Source organism: Prorops nasuta, unplaced genomic scaffold (genome assembly GCF_024137725.1).
Source record: "Prorops nasuta isolate Cenicafe-Biocafe unplaced genomic scaffold, Cenicafe_Pnas_1.2 PNAS00038, whole genome shotgun sequence".
NCBI classification, from domain to species: Eukaryota; Metazoa; Arthropoda; class Insecta; order Hymenoptera; family Bethylidae; genus Prorops; species Prorops nasuta.
Window position 1 is genome coordinate 1,562,682 of NW_027116835.1, and position 23,252 is coordinate 1,585,933.

The 23,252-nt window shown below is 30.0% G+C and overlaps 2 protein-coding genes and 1 long non-coding RNA gene across 4 annotated transcripts; 1 reads left to right on the forward strand and 2 right to left on the reverse strand.

Moving 5' to 3' along the window:
- Positions 1-614: 614 nt before the first annotated feature.
- LOC136783935 (DET1- and DDB1-associated protein 1) lies at positions 615-11,795 on the reverse strand. 2 transcript variants are annotated; one of them, XR_010824350.1, is made up of 5 exons: positions 11,556-11,795; positions 6,720-6,858; positions 4,867-4,928; positions 2,409-2,676; positions 615-896 (listed from the first exon to the last, which is right to left on the reverse strand). XR_010824350.1 is itself a non-coding variant. In XM_066744303.1 (4 exons), the coding sequence occupies exons 1-4, from the start codon at positions 11,556-11,558 to the stop codon at positions 2,569-2,571; spliced, it is 312 nt and encodes a 103-aa protein (XP_066600400.1). In that variant the 5' UTR covers positions 11,559-11,795; the 3' UTR covers positions 2,300-2,568. The 2 variants fall into 2 exon arrangements, 1 of the variants encoding a protein (XP_066600400.1); XM_066744303.1 differs by lacking the exon at positions 615-896 and having other exon boundaries at positions 2,300-2,676.
- Positions 11,796-12,639: 844 nt separating this feature from the next.
- Positions 12,640-23,228, forward strand: LOC136783916 (cysteine-rich hydrophobic domain-containing protein 2). Its single transcript, XM_066744284.1, has 5 exons — positions 12,640-12,777; positions 12,859-12,991; positions 13,343-13,553; positions 13,639-13,755; positions 16,834-23,228. Exons 2-5 carry the CDS (start codon positions 12,873-12,875, stop codon positions 16,882-16,884), a joined length of 498 nt encoding a protein of 165 aa, XP_066600381.1. The 5' UTR covers positions 12,640-12,777; positions 12,859-12,872; the 3' UTR covers positions 16,885-23,228.
- On the reverse strand, positions 12,771-14,731 carry LOC136783917 (uncharacterized). The gene is made up of 3 exons (XR_010824349.1): positions 14,593-14,731; positions 13,315-13,461; positions 12,771-12,957 (listed from the first exon to the last, which is right to left on the reverse strand). It is a non-coding gene; the product is annotated as an uncharacterized lncRNA (long non-coding RNA).
- Positions 23,229-23,252: the final 24 nt, after the last annotated feature.

Genomic DNA, 23,252 nt, shown 5'->3' on the forward strand with positions numbered 1-23,252 from the left:
GGGGTGGAGGGTACTTTAGACCTTTTCTAGCAAGGGGACGGAACCCGGAAGACTCAGGAGTGATAGAAGGGCTATGCCCTTTTCTTTTTTGGCACGCGGTGCCATATGTCATTCTATTCGGCACAAAGTACTTTTTGGTTTTTCTTTTAGGCGCGCTGTACGTTTCGCGAATTTTATAATCTGAAATATTTGTAATTTTGTCAGTCATCTCTCGTTACATAAATGGTTTGATTGTTTTTTAAAGTGTTTTAACTTTAAGTTTAAATTCTACTAAATGGAGACAGAGAGCACGCCGGAGCGAAGCGGCCAGAAGCGAATCATAAGAGGATGGAGGGGAATATTTTTTCCATCCCTTTCCTCAGCTCTCCACAAACCATAGGTAGGATCATTGTCATCCGACCGCTCGCAAGCGTAAGTTCGGCTCGGTAATATCTTCCTCTGCTCAGCTATTCCCGTAGTAATAGGACCCAGCCTCATCTTAGATCTCTCTTGCTTGACTATGCCTACGGTAGGACCCCACCCTATTGATTGAACAAATTGTAGGTTCAGAAAGAAGGATAGGTGAAGTGGTTGATGAAATGAAAATACACTTCTTATAAAACTGTTTTTTTAATCATTATAATAATAATAATAATAATACAAATACAAATAGAAGTAATAATAATAATGTTTAAATATTAAAAAATTATTAATAAACTCCTCACTAGGGCTAGGGTGCTTCCTTCCTCATTTTCAGGATCTTCGTGTTGAAGATTGGACGACTCTCAACGCCTATCTTGCCTCTACCTTATGCAAAAAAAAATCAAAATCCTCTTGGAATGTAAATTCCACGATAATTGCTTCCTCCCACTGAAGATTTTCCAACTTCCTTTTCTCTCGTAAATAGCGGGTACACTCTATTAAACACAAGAAAATTATTGATAAAGTACTCATTGTAATTGTAGCAATGGCTATTTTCAGCATAGTTTACCGAGCCGAAAACAATTGCTTCCATATCAGTCTTAGCCACATATGCTACCAGAGATTTGCTTCACTTTTGTCGGTTGGGAGAAAAAACTTTTGCTCCCTCGCGCTGAAAGTGAAGCTAAGCTCTGGTGTGCACGTGTGTCTAAGACTGAGTTGAAATAATATTCAGGCCAATAATTCACCACAATGATAATAGCAACTTCTTACACATTTCTAACAGAAGTTTTATATGTGTGTTATACAGAAATAAATTGTTGCTGATTGTAATCGTGTGATGGTATCCCTCGCTTCGGTCGTGCTATAAATTTTTCATCATCGATCGCTATCGTAAGCTTTTTTCCCTTGTGACAATATACTATTACCACATACAAGTAGTCGCGCGCACGATTTCTTTCTTAAAGAAGCTGTGTCTATAAAGGCGAAGAAAGAAAGGGATGACAGACACGAAAGTTTCAATACTTTTACAGCCAATTTGAGTCTAAATACAAACACGTGTCACATATATATGCATGGGATACGTAATTATGTGTTGGCTGTAAAAGCACTGAAAATAACATCTTTGGGAAAAGGAAAGGAATATTCACTAAAGTGAATAAAGTTGAAAGAAATTGATTATGGTTGAAAATAATTGACGATTGTGCTCCAAACTGTTCAAAAGTATAAAAATAATTAGTGTTGTTAGAATACGTAGAATAATAGTAATCGTGTATTTTTAATCATGTTTAAAGGTGATAAAATTACTACAACTGTTTAATTGCTATATAAATTCAATATGGAAACTGTTTAAAGAATTTTTGAAATCACAGGCATAAAAGAAGAGATTAACATTTATGTAATTGATAAATGTTTGTATTTTCCAATTAACTAATAATTATAAAGTCATTCCTCACTGTTAAGTATATATTGTAGCAATGTATTTTACTCTTGAAAGTTGAAGATGGTACGTTTTTTCAATCGTAGTTTTTTGAATCTATATGACAGCATCAAGAATAACTTTCATTAAGTCAATTTTAATTTTGAATCAATATATTTATGGATAATGATTAAATTTCGTTATTTTACTAAAAAAATTTATTTTATTTAACTCGAAAATAAATCTTAATAAGCAATTTAAAGAATAATCAGCGAGTTTATTCTTACACGATAAATTTTTCGCAAGCTACTCGTCACTTGTTTCTTTACTTTTTCTCGTCTTAATGTTGCCATCAGAGTCATTCGAAAAAAAAAATTATTTTTTAAGCCGAAGTAACTTTTGAAACTCTGCATCAATTCCAATCTAATTTTGAACCAGCATTCAAGTCCCCCCCCCCCTCATTTAAAGAAAAAGCAGTCATTTGGTTGCACACTGTATATTATATCAATTCTGGGGTTATTGTATATAAAATTTGAAAGAAAAAATGATCTGATAAAATCTTGAACACATTATATAAAAAGGGACTTACTTTAATTCTTCTTAATATTCTTCTAGTTAATTATCTTCCATTACATATGATAAATATGACTTAAAAATACAAAAAATTTAACTGATATCAGGATAAGATAATAATGGCGAAGTTGAATATTTTTCATGGTAGTTAATAATTAAATATGATGTGCTGAATTTTAAAGAGCACTGTTCAAGTCCAAGCGTGGCCTTTTATTACGAACTGTTATAGCATCATCTTGCGCTTCACCATTTAGAGATATAAAATCACGCTTCCTATCTGCACACTGTAAAACATAAAAGTTAATTAGAGTATTTAACTTATATATCCTTTTAGGGGTAACGCCTCTCGAGAATTGAAATAATTAAATGAATTAATTTAAAGAAAACCAAATCTGGCAATTTGTTAAATAAAGCAAGACTACAATATACGAGATATAACAGACCATCGGTGCCAATCAGATATCTATAAAACTAGACGTTTCTTTATAAATGTGATTGAACGTATTTTTAATATTAACAGTCCATCTAACGGTGCTATCTATTTGGCCTTGGAAAGTTAGAGGTGACGTGAGGTTCGCGTTATAGCTTTCGGTGTTAGGCAGGCTTTCTTTTCAGGTTCTTGCGTTATATTATATTTGCGTGCGTGTTTTTTTCTTAGGTTCTTCATTGCGTTATCATATTTTGCGTACGTGTGTATATTTGTTTTCAGGTTTAGTTTTTCGGTGATAGGTAGGCTTTCTTTTTCAGGTTCCCATTTCCAAATTTTGTTACCCTTCCCCTCCCTTCCCGGGGGTAAGAGCAAACATGCTCAGGAACAGAGTTACGCGCAACGAGTTTTGTTCGTTTTCGCATTTTTCTTTTTAAATATACAAATTATTTGTATATTTAAAAAGAAAAAACCAAAAAGGAAGAAACATAGCCTTTACTCTGTTCAAGACCATTGCTATATCCTTCGCGAGGTGCCCCTGATATTGCAAAAAGCAATGGATCTAGAAGGAGAGAAGGCACCTTGAAAAATTTACCTTTTAAAAAATATTAATGTCGTAAATTTTTCATAGGAATTTTACATTTAATAATAATTTGACGCTGAAGAACTTTATATGTCTTAATGAATAATCGGCTTAGTTGCGTGCATGTGTGTGTGCGTGTACGGCAATATGGAACGTGGAGAAGTACGAGCTTCTTTTGTTTTTCGAAAGGGAACTGTCAATGAATGTGAGAGTAAAGTAATTCTTCTGTTGAATCGAAGCCCTTATTTATCGGTTTAAAATTGAGTTACCTCAGCAATGATGCTTTTACGGTATTAATGGTACATAAATTTTCGACTTAATTTATCCTAAAGGATATGTGGTTAAAATTAAAAGCATCATTGCTGATACACCCCGTATAAGTTAAAGTTGGTTATTAATTTTTTTGTGCAGAACTGCAAATGAGACCATTGACAGTCGTCAAGTCCTATTTTAATCGGTGACCATATTTCTCGTCGAGAGATACTTTTCAACTAGAAACTCAAACATTTTCAATTTTCACATTGAAAAATATAAGGAAACAAACACAAAATTTTCAAAAAAAAAACCTTAAAACTTGGTAAATATTAGAAACAAAGAAAGAATAAAAACGAAAACATATTTCTAAAAATAAAAGATTACATGAGCCGTGATACTAATAAGAGAAAAATCCTGAAATATATCATTTTAAAGTTTTATATTAAAATTGAATTTTAAAATTTATTCGTTCGTTAAGGATTAATACGAAAAACAAAATATGTTGAACAAGCGATGTTCACCCTATAGATTCGGTCTTACACGTTAACGTCTTCTCTTGCTTTAAATTACATTTAGAAAAACAGATAAATAAAAACAAAAATATCAGATTCTAGAGTGGCGTTACCCTTAACCCTTTTGCAGTGTAGACTAGATATAGTCGCATACCAGAAATTATTAAAAACCCCTATAGTTTTCGAATTCACTACGATTTTAGCGTTGAAATTTAAAACGGTTGATTTGATACGTGAGATACTAATTTGAGAAAAAAAGCTCTAGTCCTAACCGAACCTAATCATGCGTCATTCAGTACAGGGAAAAGTTTGACCACTTAAGTTTACTTGTCTTGTCTTTTTATTTTTAATGGCATTTTTTTTTTTTTTTTCGTTAATTCTTATATGCATTTTATATTTTAAATGTTGGTAGTTTTAAAATCGGTTTTGTGTGGATATCATAGATAAGATAAATCAAATTCTCTCTATGCATTCTTTTATGACTATCTTAAAAACATGTTTCAAGGCATCGTCATCAAATGAAATTGTAAATAATGAATCGAAACTCTAGAGTTGTATTTCAATTCAACTACCCTTGAAAGAAAAATACTGCATAAGGCTAGAATCTTGAAAGACAAAAAATCTATACTATAGTGATATAAAACTTTTTTCCTGCTACACTGCGAAAGGATTAATAAATAATTAAGGAATATCATACTTTTTTATCCCATTGTTGATGTAAATAACGTAAAAGAATAGTCGTCTTTTCAGTTACGATAACTGTACAAAAAGAAAATTTGAATTATTTTTTAAGTGAAAGCAGCTGTCAAAACGTAAGTAGATTCAGGGGTCTTATACATAGACGATAGACCTGTGCTATTATTTTCAATAAAACAAAATTTTCTTGTACGGGGTGTTCATAATTTTCTATTTTTTATTATTTACGAAAAGATATTTTTTTAAAGAGAATAAAGTTGTTTTTTATTTTTTCTAAACTATTTTAAGGCAGTATTTAATTGACCTTGAAAGATTGCAATAAGATTATACGTAAGTTAACTCTTTGCGGTCGGAACACGACTCTCAGTCGCCATTTATTGAGGAGTAATAAGTTTTTTCGTCCGCAAAAGGTTAAATAGACTGTTTTTAAATGCAACTACCTTATTTATTGCATATTTTTGTAGTCTTTATCAAGAGCATCTCATAACACTTTTGAAACTATTAACTTAATTCACTATAGTTTAAAAAATATTGCATTTTGAAGTTGCACATATATTTTGAATTAATTAAAAAATAATGTGTAATTCTTCTGTCCCTTTTAAATTCTTTGCCCTGTCTTCCTAGTTTTTCTAAATCTACCGACCCTTTTCTTCACTCATTCTTCATTCCCCCTTCTCGATTCTTTCCTTGTTTATCATTCATCTTCATCTGTCTGCTAGATGTCTTCTTCTCTTTATTACTCTCTTATTTACACATTATCTTCGACCAATCTTCCTACCAAAGTTTCATAAAATCACTTTCTTTCTTCCCCTCACCCCTCCCCCTGCTCTTTTCCCCTATTCCTCTCTCTACTTTTTTCCTGTTTTTTACTACTCTTTTCTTTTCTTTCCGTTCACTCTGTACTTTCTTTCACTTCCTGCACACACGTTAATAATCTATATATATCCTACTCATCCTACTCAATTACATCTACACACTCAGGTGTCGGAAACGACAGGATAAAATGATAAATTCAAAGGTTTCCCGAAATCACTCGGGATAAGTTACAAGAATATGCAGTAAAAATTATGAAGTTGCATTTTAAAGAATTTGTTAGAAATTCGTATTACCATATTGTGCCTTTTATATTTATTCAACTAATATCATCAAATATACTTCATCAAAACCAGTTCATGTATGCAATATAAATTCGAAATGTTTTGTAAATAAATGGATGAATTAAAAAAATGAAAAGAGATTTTGGAAAGCTCTCTACGTCAGCTAAAAAATATGTAATAAAATAAAGGGAGTTTCATTTAAAATAAAACTGCAGGTTATCTTCATACGTCCTTTAGTACGCGTTTCAAGATTAAGTCAATACAACTATCTGATAGAATTTTAAATGCACTCTATAGAAGGTTTAGATAGATTTGTTCTAAAACTCTAAGTTTTGAAATATTCCTGTATTAACTTACAAAATTTGATATTCAAGAAAATTTATATCTTTTTTTATATTTTTGTAATATTAATTATACCATATTATATTAGACATTTTTAATCGATTAATTTGAGTCTGAAATTCGTGTTCAGCGACCTAAATAACCCCCGAATAAAGATTTTCATGAAAATTTGCTAAGATTTAATTTGGGCCCTTCTGAGTACAATTTATTCTAATTTATTTTGCCCACGAAAGAGTTAAAGGAATAACAAGCATTATATATATACGTTGTAAAAATACAGTTTACAAAATTACTGATAATTATTTGTAAATTAACCTTTCTAAATAAGCAAAACAAAATTGAAGAATTATTAATTTATACATGTGAAATCATTATTTTTGTTTTCAGTTGTTAATATACTCTTATTTAAACTTACTTTGTTCAGAAGGATAATCCTTAGTTGGAAGATAAACAGAAGGTCTTTTTGCACAGGTTCGATTCCCATTATCTGTGTGAAAGTTTGCAAAATTATTTTCATTGTGCGACGGTAGACCTTTCAAGAATTCGGCTACTGACTAAAAAGTAAATAGAAAGTTAAATTATAATATAAAAATATCATTTTTTTAAATATTACATGTATTTATGAAATCTTATAAATTAAATTACGTCAATATAATAAATCTATTGGCTACTGATCTTAATAACATTAAATTTATAGTCAAATATTTATAATAAAATAACCATTTTAAAGCGATTTACAACGAAGGATAAAACTTTCAGTGTATTCAATGATATAAAATCATTTTTTACCGCCAGTAATTTGCAGTTTTTATTTAAAAAACATTGAAAAATACGTTTTCAAATTAAATTACACAAAAACGATAATAATTTATGCTTTTGATCTTCCTAAATGACTCTATCGTAAAAAGCAGACATAAAAATAGTTAGTACACCAATTGCCGATAAAAATCTTTGTTGATTTGAATAAAATAATTTTATTCAAAAAGTTTGGATAAGAATTTCCATTATTCAGGCGTTAAACGTAACCAATAGGTAATGCTTACAGTCAAAAGAAAATACCCATACAAATCCTTATAGAAATTGGATTTGGATAAAATTGGATAAAAATTTAATGTATTTGCATCTTGACCACCTGATGAAATGTCTCCACAGACACAATGTTCTATTATGGGCTATTTGACTATTGCAATTCAATTTTTGAAAAGGGGTGATTAAATAAAACAAAGCGATAAGAAATACTGTATTTAAGGGGGTAGCCTTCTGTTCGAACTTCAAACAATCAATTTTTTTTCTATTTATTTTAAATTTGCACTATAGTGAGAGTAGTGTTAAGATTTTAGATAAAAATTTGAAATATTAGCGAAGATATATCAATTGTTGTATAGTGTCCATAATCAATGATGTGTACACATCTATGTTTAATGAAACCTCAGCTGCCTCATGTTTCTTCTCTCTGTTATTTTCACATACTCTGTACCTGAGTGTAATATAACGTTGACCTTGGTCTATTATGTTAATATATATATACCTCTGACAAGTGAGAAAGAGAGAAAAACTTGTCACAAGAATTTTTAATCACTGTGTATGGAATTTAGCTCCAAACATATTTTCGTTGGGACAAAAGCATTAGAGATTGTAATCTGGATATCTATATGTACTTTTAATGAAGAGTTCATGTGAAATCCAATTTCCATTAAGGTTGTGCAAAGTCTTTTGAACCAATAATAAACATTCAAGAAAAAAACAAATTGAAAATGGTATAAGGGCTTTTACTCAGAATTTACCATTTATTATCAGATAATGTTTTGACATTGAATTATATGTAAGATTTGCATTATTTAGTTTAAAAGTGAGTTTTTTAAAATAATCACGATAAAACGGGTGACCTCTCCAAGACCGGAAACCTATTTTCAAATAATAGACAATGGTTACGTTCATAGCCACTCAGCAAAATTTAAAAACCTGACCAAATAAGGCCTATTTTTTATTCTGTGCTTATTAAGTTCTAACTGGTTTCAATTAAATCAAAAGCAGTTTTATCATAATTAAATATACTGATTTAATAATAAAACAAAAAAAGGTGTCAAAAATAGACCAGTTTTCTATAGGTTAATAATTTCAACTCTCATGATATTCACTAAATTCAATGTTATAATAAGTTTATACATCATTTACTTTATGTTAACATAAATCAATAACATAGTAGCCACAGATTTATATTCTAATAAACAAAAGGAGTAATTTAATAATTTCCAACATTTTTATGATATTTAATTGATAGTTGATATTTTCTTGTAAATAAGATATGATCATACCAATGTAAAAAAGAATCCTTGAGAAAAATATAAGTAAAATTGTAATAATAATTTACTTCATACATATTTTTCATCATTAAAATATGGTTTTAGATGTTAGTCAGGATTAGTATAGGCTGGAAAAATACCTATAATTTCAATAAGTTTTTTCTCAAATATTTTATTACATAATTTTAAACAGAATTTCTCCAATTAACTTATATATCTATAAATCATTGATCAAATTATTTTTTTAATCAATATTTTTTAGTGAGCGTCACACAAATTTTTAAAAACCATGTAAATACAGACAGAAAAGACATTCCTCGAGGACCAACAATACATCTTAGATTCGGTAAGTCTGAAATCGATAAGCCAAGTGGTATCTTAAAGTAGATATTATGCCAAGGAAATTCATCATAATTAACTATCGACTCTAAAAAAAACGAAACTAAATACAAACAATTAAAAACAGAAGCTGAAAAAAGATTAGTATTTTCCGCATATTTCTTTACTTCTTTGTATTCAGATTTGTTTTTCTTTTTTAGAGTTACTGGCTAAGTGTGGTGAACCTCCCTGGTATTATATCTCTACTTTAAGATATGATTTGGATTTCCAATTTCAGACTTACTGAATATGAAATACATTATCGGACGTCGAAAAGCACCTTTTCTGTCTTTATTTGTGTGACTTTTAAAAATGATTTTCACAAAAAAATATTTATTAAAAAGACTATTTTATTCATGATTTATAACTATGAAAGTCAAATGAAAAAATTCTGTTTGAAATTATATAATAAAACACCTGAAAAGAAAATTTTATTGTAAATTATAGGTATTTTTTCGGTTTGCTAATTCTGACGAATACATTAAAGCACAACTTATTTATTTATGTAGAGTAGTATAATATCATATCGTGTAACAGTTATTAATGCAATTAGTGCTTATGAAAAGGTGTTTACTAATATTACAAAGCAGTTTTATCTAAAATATAGGTTATCATAAATAATTTTATTTGAAAATTTCATTGTTCTACTGAATAGAGCTAATTCTCTAAGGATTCAGAAGTCATTGCCGAGATTAAGATCAGCTTTCGAATAACAATGTTTTTGATAACTAAAATTTCAGATGGACCTGAAATGTAATGCCAGCATCCATTTTGCTTTTAAAGTAATTACTTATTAGTGGTATACAGCAGAGATAACTGTTGAAGGGATAATCAGTGATTCCATCATGTAATAATCAAAAGTTTCAATTAAAACTAAACTTTAGTCAATCAAATGAAAGAATCACTGATCACTCCCTCAACAGTTGATTCTGATTAATGCCACCATTCACACAAATTGAAATTTTTACATATAATCTAAAGGTAAATTTGGCTATATCCATAACTAATAAAAAACTGCTTTTACAAAACCTGCATAATGCTGGGTGACTCCTACCAAGCTCTATTACATTAATTTTATTATATTTAAAGTAATAGCTTATGTGTAAAAGGAAATATAATATTTTAACTCTGGACTGTACAGTTCCGTTCACATAAATATTGTATCGCTTTAATTATAAATGAATTAATAGAGCTTAGTTGGACTCTCCTTAAATTTGTTTCTACTTCTGTCAAACTTATATTGAAAATATAATTTTTGAAATATTTACTATCAAGTTGTCATATTAAAAGTGCACACTGCAATATATAAATAGTATTATGAATATTAAAATATGTGTTAAGTAATAAAAATATTATGAAGTATACAAGCCGGTCTCGTACACACTGTTAAATCGTTCAATACTGATACATTTGTTGCATGCAGAGTAGACAAACAAATTTTTTTAATTATAACACAAATTTTTTTTGAATTACATAATACTTTTATAATTTCTTGCCACTAATAAACAGTTCAAAAAAAGAAACACAGAAAAGCATTTTAAATTGCATTAGAAAATAATAAAATATGTAATAGCTATTATACTATGGTAGTAAATACATAATGGATGTTAAAGAATATTTTATAAACTGGATTTTCATACAATTCATAAAAGCTAATTGTTGCTGTTAGTGATCTTTTATTAAATTGATATAGAAAGAATAACAAGACTTATATATGTGATTTATAAAATAAAATTTTTGAACTGCAGTAAAATTGTAATAACTTTATTGTAACATCATTAAATTTTGTAATTTATTTAAGAACAATTTTATCAACAAAATGTTTTAAGCAAATGTGACATGAAACAAATGATTTAATTCCTGCATTAGTTTTTTAAGCATAAAATTTTCTGTTTAACATCTGTGACTAGCATTAAAAAAACCTTAATATATCATACATGAAAATCTTCTATACTATTATATCTAAATTTTATATTTACTAACAACACAACTGCACTTCACTTAAGCTGATACTAGAGATTTCAGCTTAATATATTTTCATATAAGTATAAAAAATGTTAAATATACTATTACCATCTAAACAAAATTTGTGAATAAAATATGAAATAACAAACTAAGTTTTGTGTATCATTTGCTCTTCATGTTTTTTAAATTCTAGAGAAAGAACATTTGATCACAAATAGTGATATGAAACTTGTTATAATTTCCTAAAAAATATTGACTTTAAAACAGAACAAATAGTAACATTTAAGTAACTCAAAATACCTAAAATTGCTTTTAAAAATTTACTCATATTATTTTTATATTCCTTATACAGAACAGGTAAGATGCCCAAAGTTTAGTTCTAAAATTTATAATAAGCAGCAGCTTGACACAACAATTAAGTTATAAAAATCTATATATTGACTTAAACTAGACATCATTTGAATTCTGAAGTATTATCATTTATGCCTAGCTAATAATTGACTAATACAGAATCAATTCAATGATAAGTGTATATCAAATGCATTTTTGGAGCTAAAAAGACTTCCAGTAACTTATAGATTTAAAAGCATGTAAATGATACATACCATTGTAAAAAAACTGTAGCTAATATCCTATGATTGATACCAAGCTAAAATAAGCTTTAAATAAATATTTCATCCCAAAATTTATTAATTGCTTTTTATTGTATTATTTAAATAACTCCCAGAAATCCAAAACAGTTACGTTTACAGCACTTCAGATATCGGAGTTTAACACTATTTACAATAATGAGGACCAGGTTTTTAGGTTTTCCAACTAACCCAAAATCTGACTGTCAATCAAGAGTTATGAGAGAGAGATAGAGTAGACACAGCGGTCGCTCCAGACCAGGTCGCTCCTGGCATTATCGGAAGGCGGCGCTAGTCTCTTCTTTTCAGCAAAGGCTGCGTTCGGAAATCTACTGGACGCTTTCGAAAAGTAAACTGATTTGCAATTGCAATAATGCAATTCGGTTTAACTTCCACAGGAATTGCAATCGATTAGTTAATAAAGATAAAATGAATTATTCAAGTTTAACAGGAATCGGAAGGTTTCCGAGTTCTGTAATCCGTTCAATAGTTCACGTTCAAAATCCTTAGGGCAGTATTATTAAACTGAACTTATACATATATATACAATACGATCTTATCTAAAGATAAAAACACTCATTATCTCGTTTTAACGGTTAACCTACAATAGGAGCATTCTTTTCAAGAACTCTATGGATCACAGTTTCAAGAATCGATGCCTTAGCTTAATATAGGATTTTTTCTTCTATCACTTTATCAGTTGCATCCCTGTAGAAATTAAATCGGATTGCAATTTTGCAAATCAGCTTACTTTTCGAAAGCGTTCATAAAGCAACCGAAATGTTCGAAATTTGCAAACCTCCCGTCGCGCCTCGCAACTTGCAAGCCCGGACTGGCCCGGACGGGACCAGACGGGAACGGGACCAGTATCACCAGTATATAGTTCAAAATGGCGAACTTGGCATCCCTGCTCTGAACATAAACATCCACAAACGAAACTAAAAACACCCCGTGTGTCGAGTTTCCGTTATTTTGGAGAGCTAAATTCTTTTATGCCGAATTCAGAAAGCTTTTCATTCATTTGCTTAATTTTATTAAGCAAAAACTCACTACCAACTATGTCGTGGAATATGAAATTCTTAAGTTTATATTATGTATAACAAGTTTATTTTCTTCTACTGAGGGTACACAACTGTCATTCCAATTGTACGGAATTATAATAAATGTCTTTAAGTATCTGGCTTCATATGTATCAAATGTAAATAAGGAGAAATAATTACTCTTACAATAAATTCATATTGTGTTCATTATAAAATAAATGAGTTTCTTTTAACAAAAGGCTGGCCTTTTGCAATGGCAGATTTTGATGCAATTTATGAAGAAGATGAAGAAATTGATCAGAATTTAGAAGAAAGTTACATTGCAGCTGTACCCGATCCTATAATAATTAGAGGAGCTGGCAATATGACGGTGTATGATTTCACAAAATAAATTATTAATAGGGATTATATTTTAATTTATTTTGTGCGTGTAGAACTTCTGAAGTTATTAATAATAGACCCTAGCAAATATGAAAGATTAATTTAAAAAGGCTTGATGCAAGCCCAGTAATTATTCAGTTTGGATATACAAATTAGACATTCATGTTTGCTGGGATGTGAAAACTGTGTTTTCTGTAAAGAAATATCTTTTTTTTTTGTAAACTAAGATTGTTTGTATTTGTGATAAGATATTTAATTTCAAAAGTCTCTTAATGTTTTACTAAAAACTTAATTTAATATTTTATTATAAATACCTTTTTCTAACATCCTGTTTGATTATAGGTTTGGGCTTAGCAACTGTTTTGACTCTGAATTTCCAAATGGACTTATTTCTCGTGTTGCACCAGAAGAATTTAAGGCAACAGTTACACAAATAAATTCTGCATTGAAGAAGACTTTACCTGTAAATGTTAAATGGTTATTTTGTGGTTGTATTTGCTGCTGCTGTACATTAGGATGTTCATTATGGCCTGTTATTTGTCTCAGCAAAAGGGTAAATACGTATAATTAATGTACCATACAAGGAGTAACAAGAGTAACCTCCAGCTAAAGTATAGAATAACAATATTTTATTTTAGACCCAACATTCATTAAATAAATTGTTAGAATGGGAGAACACAAAATTGTATCACAAGTTAGGATTACACTGGCGTTTGACAAAACAAAGATGTGATAGTTCATCAATGATGGAATATGTAAGTATATTTGAACTTATTTGGGGGTGGGGGAATGATCTTGCACAAATTGCTTATTTCATTACTACTTATTCAAAAATTTTAATACAAGAGTGTCTCCTTAAATCACCTTGTGTTTTGATAGTGAAACTGCAATGTGTAATAACAAAACTGATTATTTATAAAATCATGAAAGTATTGTCGAATCTTTCAAAGTATTGTTTAACAAATGTTTTAAAATTGAGTAATTAAAATCCTAGTGATTTACAAAAACTAGAACTTTGTCTTTATACTATTATCATTGAATTAGTAACGTGAAAGATAAAAATTAAGAAACATTATTTTTAAATTCTAAAACAAATGATTGCTAAGTTTTAAAAGGCCATAACATGGAAAAGTACATGAAATTATTTAAGATTTTCGGTATTTTTCAAAATTTATTATCTATTCCAACAAATATACAAAAATTTAAAAAGCATATTTATTTTTAACTATAATATTTAATTGTAAAATAATGGTGATTAAAATATATGCTTTTTCTAATTTCCCATAAGAAAAAATATGGAGGAAAGTTTTGTCTATAGGAAATTTCTAACATCAACATTGTTTATTACTTATCAAAACAAGTTCTTTAGATAGTTTTAGACTAATTCCAAAGAAAAATTATTGTAATTATTAACAGAGAGCTATAGGAGTATATTAGTATTAGAGAGGAATTCCACCTGAAATCTTAGTAGGAAATGTTATTTAAAAAGTTTAGTTTCAATGTCTACAACTGTTTTAAAATTGCTAGAAATTCATTTTTCGGACAAAAAACAAAATTTTTGAAGCAAATAAAAAAAATTTGTAATTACTTACATAGAAACTTTATCACCTTCTAAGGAGAGTGTTTGTGGTGCCATTCGAAAGGTTATACTTTAACGGGATCCTTTACGCCTGCTTTACCGACATTAAAAGTCAATAAACAATTAGTTTAATAAAATTCAAATGCGAAACAATTTTCACAAGAGGGCGTTTTTAGGACAAGGTGCTAGTCCTAACGAGTCACACGAGCTTAAAAATACTCAAATCGGATGAAGAATAACGCTGTACCACTGTCCCGTGTTCTTGAAGTGAAAATAACCAAAAGTGAACTCTCTTTAAAAACGCGGGTCAAGGGTACAAAGTTATTTTTTATCCGATATGAGTGTTTTTAAGCTCGTTTGACTCGTTAGGACTGACCCCTTGTCCTAATAACGCCCATTTTTTCAAATTGCTTCGTATTTGAATTTTATTAAACTAATTGTTTATTGACTTGTACTGTCGGCAAATCACGCGTGAGGGATCCCGTTTAAGTTTTCAAGACTATCAAGGTTACTTGGCCGTTTTGATGACGTTAGGGTGTTTTCAAGTGTGGTAACGTTACCTCGAGTCAGTTTAATTTTTAATATCTGTGTAGATTTTATTGAAAAAAAAAAACACGTAATTGCGTATGATTTATAATGACTTAAAGACGTCAGACTCTTTACTACTAAAAGATGTCGTTTCGTCTAGTACTAAAAGACATGTTTTATTTACGGCTAAAAGACGTCTTTTACTATGAAGAAATCTGATATCTTTAAGACGTTAGAAGTCGGGACATAAGACATCTTTTCGGCATCCTTTCGGCAACTTTCTACACAAACTGAAAGATGTCTTTCTATATAGTCTGACGTCTTTTAGACGTGTTTTCGTCCTCTCTGTGCTCTCTGGGATTTCCAAATTCATTTTCTTGAATCAATTAATTTAAAAAAGATTCCGATAATAAACCATGTTGAATCAATTTTATTTGAAAATGATTATAATTTGATTCTATTTACCTCCAAGTTCACTAACATCAATAATTTTTTTTTAATATGATAATTTTTATGGTAGTTATGCAGAATGAAAAATTGTAATCTTTATATTAAAAATTGAACAGTTATTTGGAAATTTTCAGTTAGATATATTTCCTAGTTGTAGGTACTTTAGAGGGATGGAGACTTGGGGAGAGGTTGGGGTTAGTTAAATGATTAGCCTACGTAAAATAGATTGGATATTGTAGATTTCGGTATAGAATATATTCAACGTAGAAAACTTAGAGGTAAATTTTATTCGAGTTAAAACCATTTAAAGTTAAAATTTATTCAATATAGTTTATTTAAGATAATGGGCTTTTAAGTAAAATTTAATCGTAATGATTTTCGAGTTGATTGAATTGAGATAAAGTATTTCGAGGTAACGTCGTAGAACTGTATATAACAAGGTGTTTGTCTAATGACGACAAGCATGATTCGTGTTATTTGACTATAGCATTTTCTGCTAGCACATTTCATGAAATTTTAAAGTGTTTGTTTTCATCTATTTCAAATTCCTCACTGTTTTTTATAAGAATTATATGTTTTTAGTTAAACTTGTTCATTATATTTAATACTAAAATGAATGAAATGTGTTAATAATGAATGTTATAGTCGAACATCGTAAAGTTTTTCCTGCTATTTACCATCTTTAGCCTTTAAAAGTCACCGTGGGTTAAAATGCTCCATACAAATTTAGCATTGTACTTTTAATCCTTTCGAGAAAGGTAGATTTAATACTTGTGACATCCTCTATTAGTATTCCAAGTCTTCCAATTAGAGATGCTACCAACCCGTATGCCATATGCCGTTAGTGCAAGCTTTATTTTTGTATTTTTATGAAAGTCGTATACAACATTCTATTGCTCAACGAAATAAACCTTTTTTATTATTCACTATTCATATCAACTTTAAAAAATATACTATTTCATGATTATACTGTTAAATTTTTAAGTAAAAATATTACATATTCAAAAAGTTAGCAAGGTGTTGATAAAAAAAATCCATTTTTATGCATTAAAAAATTCTCTCACATATATCTAAATAGTTAAACAAAGTTTGTGAATTTTCTGCATTCGATATTAAAATTGCTCCCGTCATTCTTTGAGCACTGAAACTGTTGGTCATTTTCATCCTGTAACCTTTACGTTTAAAAATAATGTGTGCCCAGAAAGGGTTAAAAATATCGCAGTATATTTGTGGAAATTCTTTATTTCTATGTTGGCTGAGCTATTTGTGTTTACAGGTACTTTTAATCGAGTTTATCCCAAAAGCGGCTGTCTACAGACCAGATTAAATATAAATAATATTTACTATAATATAGTGTACAGTATATATCTTTTGAAATATTGCAAAGGAATAAGGTGAAACTACCATCAATATCAAACATTTGTAAATAAAACTTGAATAGATTGAAATGCGCTTTTACTCTCATAAGATGAGATTTATTTTTGTCAATGGAGCAGCAATTTACAGTTTATAGTCATTTGGGGTATTTTAATGGAGTATATTAAATTGTTACATAATCAAATCGTTTTTCAAAAGACTCCACTAATGTATCATTTAGCTTAAGCATTTTCGAGGTTATAGGTTTTAAGCATATATTGGTTGACAATACCTAGTATGTGGGTTTATCGCTTCAACCAAACATGAAATACAATAGCGAATATATCCAGATGAGATAAAGCATGTATATTGACAGGCGGTAATGTTGTTCCTTGTTCAGTGAAGCCAGTCTGGGTCTAATCGGAGCCCCCACTCCGACATCCCAGTTCATATAAATGTTTGGGCTTGGACGTCAAAGTGGGAGGATTATTTAGACCCAGATTAACTTCACTGCCCTTGTTCATTTGGGGAAATCATGAAGGTATGAAGCATCTGGAGAGAACATAAGGTCCCACTTCGGGCAAGGGTGGTACTAGAGAAGGGTGAGGGAAAGAGAGGAAACTGGTCGCTATCTTAGTATTTGTAAAAATGTAGCTATGTATATCACTGTATGGATGTTATCATGGATAATCAAAGTTTTGGTAATATCAATTTTTTTTCCATACAAATAATGTCTTGCTATTTATAAATTAACACAATTATTTTAATAATCTTTAAATAAACATACGGCCTTGATGAAATTTTTTATATTATACATAAATCTTTAAATAAAAACTGAATTTGTATGATTTTTCTTTTACATAAGCCAAACAAATTGCGATTATATTTTAAGAATAAAAACTTAACTATACTTGTTATGAAGGATTCATAATTATTAGAAGTTAGATATACACCTGAAAATTATTTATCACATAGATTATTTAAATTTATATTTCTACAAAACTTAAATTTTTACATTTAATTTATACAATAAGCATAATCATAAATTCCAATGTTGTTCTTTATTAGCATCGTACAATGTAGAATAAGTTCAATTGATAACTCACATTAACAAAATTATTTAAATAATTGGTTTTTTAAACATTTTTGCCAATTTGTAGTAATAATACTAAGCATAGTCACAAAGTCCAAAGTTATTGTTAACTGACACTATTATAATGTTTATTATCGTCTGACATCCATCTTTATTCATTTAGTCTGGGTTCACAATATGACATATATATAGTAAATAGCTATATTCTTACAGGCACTAAGATATGTAGGGGCCAGCCCTCTTTTCCCTCACCTCTTTCCTAGCAACCCAGCAAGCTTATACTCTCTCCAGGTACTTCGTACCTCAATGGGGGAAATATATTCTGTACAACATAAACAAAATAATGTTTTAAAGGTCTTGCTTCAGTAGCGGACAAGTCTTTTCCACATCACGTAGTTTACTTGATATAGCACCGAGTCCCAAGCAATAAATCAATGGCAATAAATAGAAAAAATTTAAAAACCTCTATAATATGTTTGATTAAAAATAAAAAATTGTAATTTTGGGTTTGTGATTATAGAGCATTAGATATATTAGAGTTCTTCTCTTTTGTCTGCTTAATGTCATCGATTTATTGCTCAGGACTCGGTGCTAGATCAGATAAGCTACATGATGTGAAAAAGTCTTGTTTGCCAATGAAGTAACATTTTTTAAAACATTTGTTTATATGTTGAACAGAGTGTATTTCACCGAATGTTCGCTTGAAGTTATATTTCTTCTACTTTCAATTGAAAGGAAACAAATGACGGTGAAAGGCAGGTAGACGAAGACGTAGGCAGGGTAATAAATGAGAAATTGTTGTAGCAGGTTTTTTGCTGTACAATTCTGTTCTAGCGCATTTTGAATATCAAGAATAGCATTTTATGTGGGAAATCAGATTCTATGGAAAAAAATTAGCGCTCTTTTTGTTAAATTGCCTTCGTTTAGGATGGTAGTTTTTTTAATTGGAAAACCAGTGTCAGTTACGGCGCCCTATATATATTGATAAAATTGTAACCTATTTTGTACACTACATAGTAGTTTCATTTAATGCAAATTAATAATCTTAATACTTATTTATTTTGTATTAATTGTACTTTCAGTTACGTGTACTAAATCGTTCCAAGTTTAAATATTTTTAGTTCTGAACAGAATGTTTTTGAACTCTTAAAATAATTTTTTTATAGCTTATTGTAGTAGGCGTTAGTTCTCCATTCAGCTCGATCGCTTGATATAAAGGATTTGGAATAAATTACATCAAATTCTGATGAAAAGTTAGTTTTTGCTGCAGCTCCTCCCAGATTTCGTTGCTGAGAGCGAGAACTCCTGTTCTTATCCTCTCTTTTATGTTTGAATAGCATCTGGACTTTGGTATTTATACAGTTTCAATGAAATTGTGTTAAAAGAAAGAGTTGGCGCCTCAAAAAGATGAATTTCAGGATTATCCTCTAACTACACATGTGCTTTGCGAGAAGCATGAACAGGGAGATTATCTTGGATCAGTTGGATCACATCAGAACTACATCCCTAGGACGTACACTACGCACGTATCGAAGAAGAATATCTCCCAAGATGCGAATATATTCCTAGGAATTTATCTCTAGAGAAATCTCTATCAGCATACCAATTGTTTAAACCGATATCCAACCTCACACACCATAAGTACTTCAGGCGGACCGGTGAACATGAACGACGTGACTTGGTTCCAACCTGGAATCACTTAATTCTCGCTCATACATATTATATTTGGCAAATGATACAAAAGCCTTTTCGTCGGTACATATGAATATCTCCCACTCAAGAATGGTTATTTGTATGTTCAAAGAAAAAAACTTACCCACTGTTTGTGATTAGCAGCCGAAGCTGTTTTTTTTATCTGGAAAATGGCAGAAGGTACCGGTTCCGTTTAAATATCGCCGGCTGATGCGCTTAAAAGCAGGAAAATTATTATTCTTGCAGTGTTGATCACGCATTCAAAAGAATTAGTTTCCGTGCGGTACACAAAAGTAATTGATCCTATTTCTCGGTGGTAGATCTTCGCTACCATCAAAAAACAACGATGGTTTTTTGAAGCATAATCACCACTTTCTCTTGGTAGCGTGAGATCCACATCCTCAAAGTAGGGATACTAACATCCATCACACGCGTGAATTCCGATACGGATTTCCACATCCTCTGCCTCTTTGATTAAGTATGCGACCGTGAATTTATGAATAAATATTAAGTTTCAAAATTAATTCGGTACTGTTATAGTAAATTTATTATTAGGCTTTAATAGCATTTTATCGACCTTCGGAACATAACAAAAGAGACTTGGATTAATGATTTATTTATTCCTCTCAGTGCGCAGAGTCAGAAATCGAAATGGGATGTTCAGTTTCTTATCACATATTAAATTACAACAATTGCTGTATGATAAAGGCAGTAATAGGAATGCCAATTTTGTTCGTAGAACTGGATTTTCCATATAACGCCATCTTTGTCATTTATGGTACGTTATAGACAAAAAGTTGGTAAAAGAAAATACCTTTTATGAAGATTTCTCATAAAATACTTAGCATGAGTCGTTTTCGACCTACTACTCACTATTGTAGGTTTTATCAATTGAAAATTGACGAGACCTGAAGGGAGTTAGCAAGGAACGGTATTACCGCTGGTTAGTGTAGATATTCGCTGTCGCACACAAAGGTCAGCGCCACCTCGGAACTGTCAAAGGAAAACATTGAAAAATCTGTTCACAGAACTTAATATTTAGTGTGTTTAGCATATTGCAAAAGTAATTCCATTAATGGTAACCCATTAATTACATTGATTCTATTTTTCCTACACTTGCAATATCTTCTTTTCTTCAATGTTGTCCTCTCTAAGCTGCCATTTTTGTCACCGTTCGACGCGCCGCCTAGTGAGCGCTGCGATGGAGAATTAAAGGCCAAAATAAAATGAATTTTAGGTATCAGGAGGCAATTGTTTGCGCCGAAAAGGCTACAACTGTATTTTATTATTTTTTCTCATCTCCAACAAAAATCTTACTGCATTTACTGTACTAACAAGGCACGCTTAATATTAATATCCGTGCAAATATCTATGTATAATTATTTAACTATATACAAAGTTTATTTATAATGGCTATAAACAGAATTTTGATTGTTTGATTATAGCACTTTCTACAATAATATATGTTTAAAAATATCTGAAAACGACAGTTTTCCATCATTTTACAGTAAAATAACTTTACTCTTCGTTATAAGTATAATTTTTTCTTGATTACGATCGTTTCGTTTCATACGAAATTAAACGTAATATAAAATAGTACAGTGCTATAATCAAATAGCATAAAGTCAGCTATCTTTGTTTCACGAGAGATTATCATTAAATTTTTATCAGGTTTAGTTCATTGATGCACATATTTCATCTGTTTGGTTACATAGCAACCATTTTAAGCTTGATAATTGGCAGCCTATGATATTTGGATGTGGAAGTCTTAGCTTTACTGCACCTAACGATGACGCTCTCTCGTTGAATAAAGTATACAATGTGCCGCTTTTTTAAACAATAACCTTATGCATCTCATAAGCATTTGAGCTAAATTATACATTAATGTAATATTTTTATAAACTCGACAAAATACATTAAAATATCTTAAAAATAATCAAAGATTCACCTGAAAAAGTCCACACAGCCACTCTCACGATGATCTTCCTCATACTTCGGATCTGCCACTTATTTAAAAAGAAATCTCATCGTCAGAGGTGGAGGAAAACAGTTAGAGAGAAGAAATACTTTCTAATGTTATCCATTTTTATTTATAATTTGTTTAATAATGATGATGGTTTGGCTATTGCTGTATTCTAGAGTTTTAAATGAAATATACTGTATATTTTATAATATAAATCAATATCATAATAAGCAAATTTATAAAATAAAAGAATGTGTATAGTATATACAGGTTGTATCAATATTCGTGCCCTTTGTTGAAAAAGGGTTCTCTTAAACCTATTATAAGACTACATTTCTTCGTACGATTTTTCCCGAAAGTGGATAATTTTTTGTTATGAAGGATAAGAAGGTTTGAGACATTAAAGAGCGATTCTACCTGAAATCTTTGTTATCAAGAAATAATGTTATTTAAAGAGCGATTCAAATTTTGACAGTGGCTTTCGAGTCGTCAAAGAAGCCTCCTACTCGTGAAACGATGAAAATTTCAAGTTATGTTGTTTTTGAAAATCTATGGTTTTCAGGTGAAACCACTCTCTATAATATGGATATAAGTTTTCTCTCTTGAGGCTTTTAATTCGTCAAGTCCGTGACGTGTAAGATGACGTTTTTGAAGTTACACTTAACAGATGGCATCGATCACGTAATACATCATAACTATGAAAAGATAATCGGAACAAATAAAATAATTCCACTTCAATAACAGTAAATAATCATTCACCGTTAATATAGTTAATCTTCCTTCATCTCCAGTGTTTTCTTAAATTGTAGAAATTAATTTTAATGTTTTGTCAGCGGGCAAATGTGAGCTTACTTATTATGGACACCAGTAATTTCTGCTCGATTATTCTTTACGTACTTTTCCATTTCCCTTACTATGAATAATTAATTATAATTTTATTAATATATTTATTCTTACAAACTGTGCCTGAAAATAATAATAAAACGAGTATTATCCCCTTTAAATTTCATACTGCCACGGCAAATATTTAATCACTAACCGTAAAATTATTTATTGCATGTGTTCCTGCTGATGAATGATTAATCGATTAACCGGAACCTTCAAGGTGATTGTGTGATAAAGAAGATTCCTGTATATGTTATTAATAATATATCATAATTAGTTTTTGTGCAATTTAAAAAAACGCTAGAAGAATAATGAAGACCAGTTGAAATAAGGCAGAAAGATTATTCTCTAGTATTTTAAAGTGGAATTATTCAATAACCACCTATAATCATTTTATGATTACGATGAAACTTCATGTTTGATGTTATTTGTAAAGTATGACATCAAATGCATTATTCTACGTTAAATACTTGAAAATTGCAAATATTTATAAGTAAAACAATAAACATTTGCGGGAAAAACGCATAAGAAAATTTAGCCATAAAATAGGTTTAGGAGTACCCGCCTTCAAGGGTGCACGTAAATCATAAGACAACCTGTACGTTCAGTAACAAATGCCTTATTAAATACTTTTGTAAATATGAAATGTACATTGAGTTCTAATATAATAATAAACAGATAATTCTCAAGTAATTGTTATATATTT

What these genes read in the sequence shown, in the direction of transcription:
- LOC136783935 (XM_066744303.1), bottom strand. An exon ending in GGATTATCCTTCTGAACAAA is followed by an intron (nt 4,929 to 6,719) that starts GTAAGTTTAAAT and finishes CTTTTTGTACAG; the next exon opens with TTATCGTAACTGAAAAGACG. An exon ending in ATCAACAATGGGATAAAAAA is followed by an intron (nt 2,677 to 4,866) that starts GTATGATATTCC and finishes TATGTTTTACAG; the next exon opens with TGTGCAGATAGGAAGCGTGA.
- LOC136783916 (XM_066744284.1), top strand. Translation starts at nt 12,873, where the DNA reads ATGGCAGATTTTGATGCAATTTATGAAGAAGATGAAGAAATTGATCAG. An exon ending in GGAGCTGGCAATATGACGGT is followed by an intron (nt 12,992 to 13,342) that starts GTATGATTTCAC and finishes GTTTGATTATAG; the next exon opens with GTTTGGGCTTAGCAACTGTT. An exon ending in TTATTTGTCTCAGCAAAAGG is followed by an intron (nt 13,554 to 13,638) that starts GTAAATACGTAT and finishes ATTTTATTTTAG; the next exon opens with ACCCAACATTCATTAAATAA.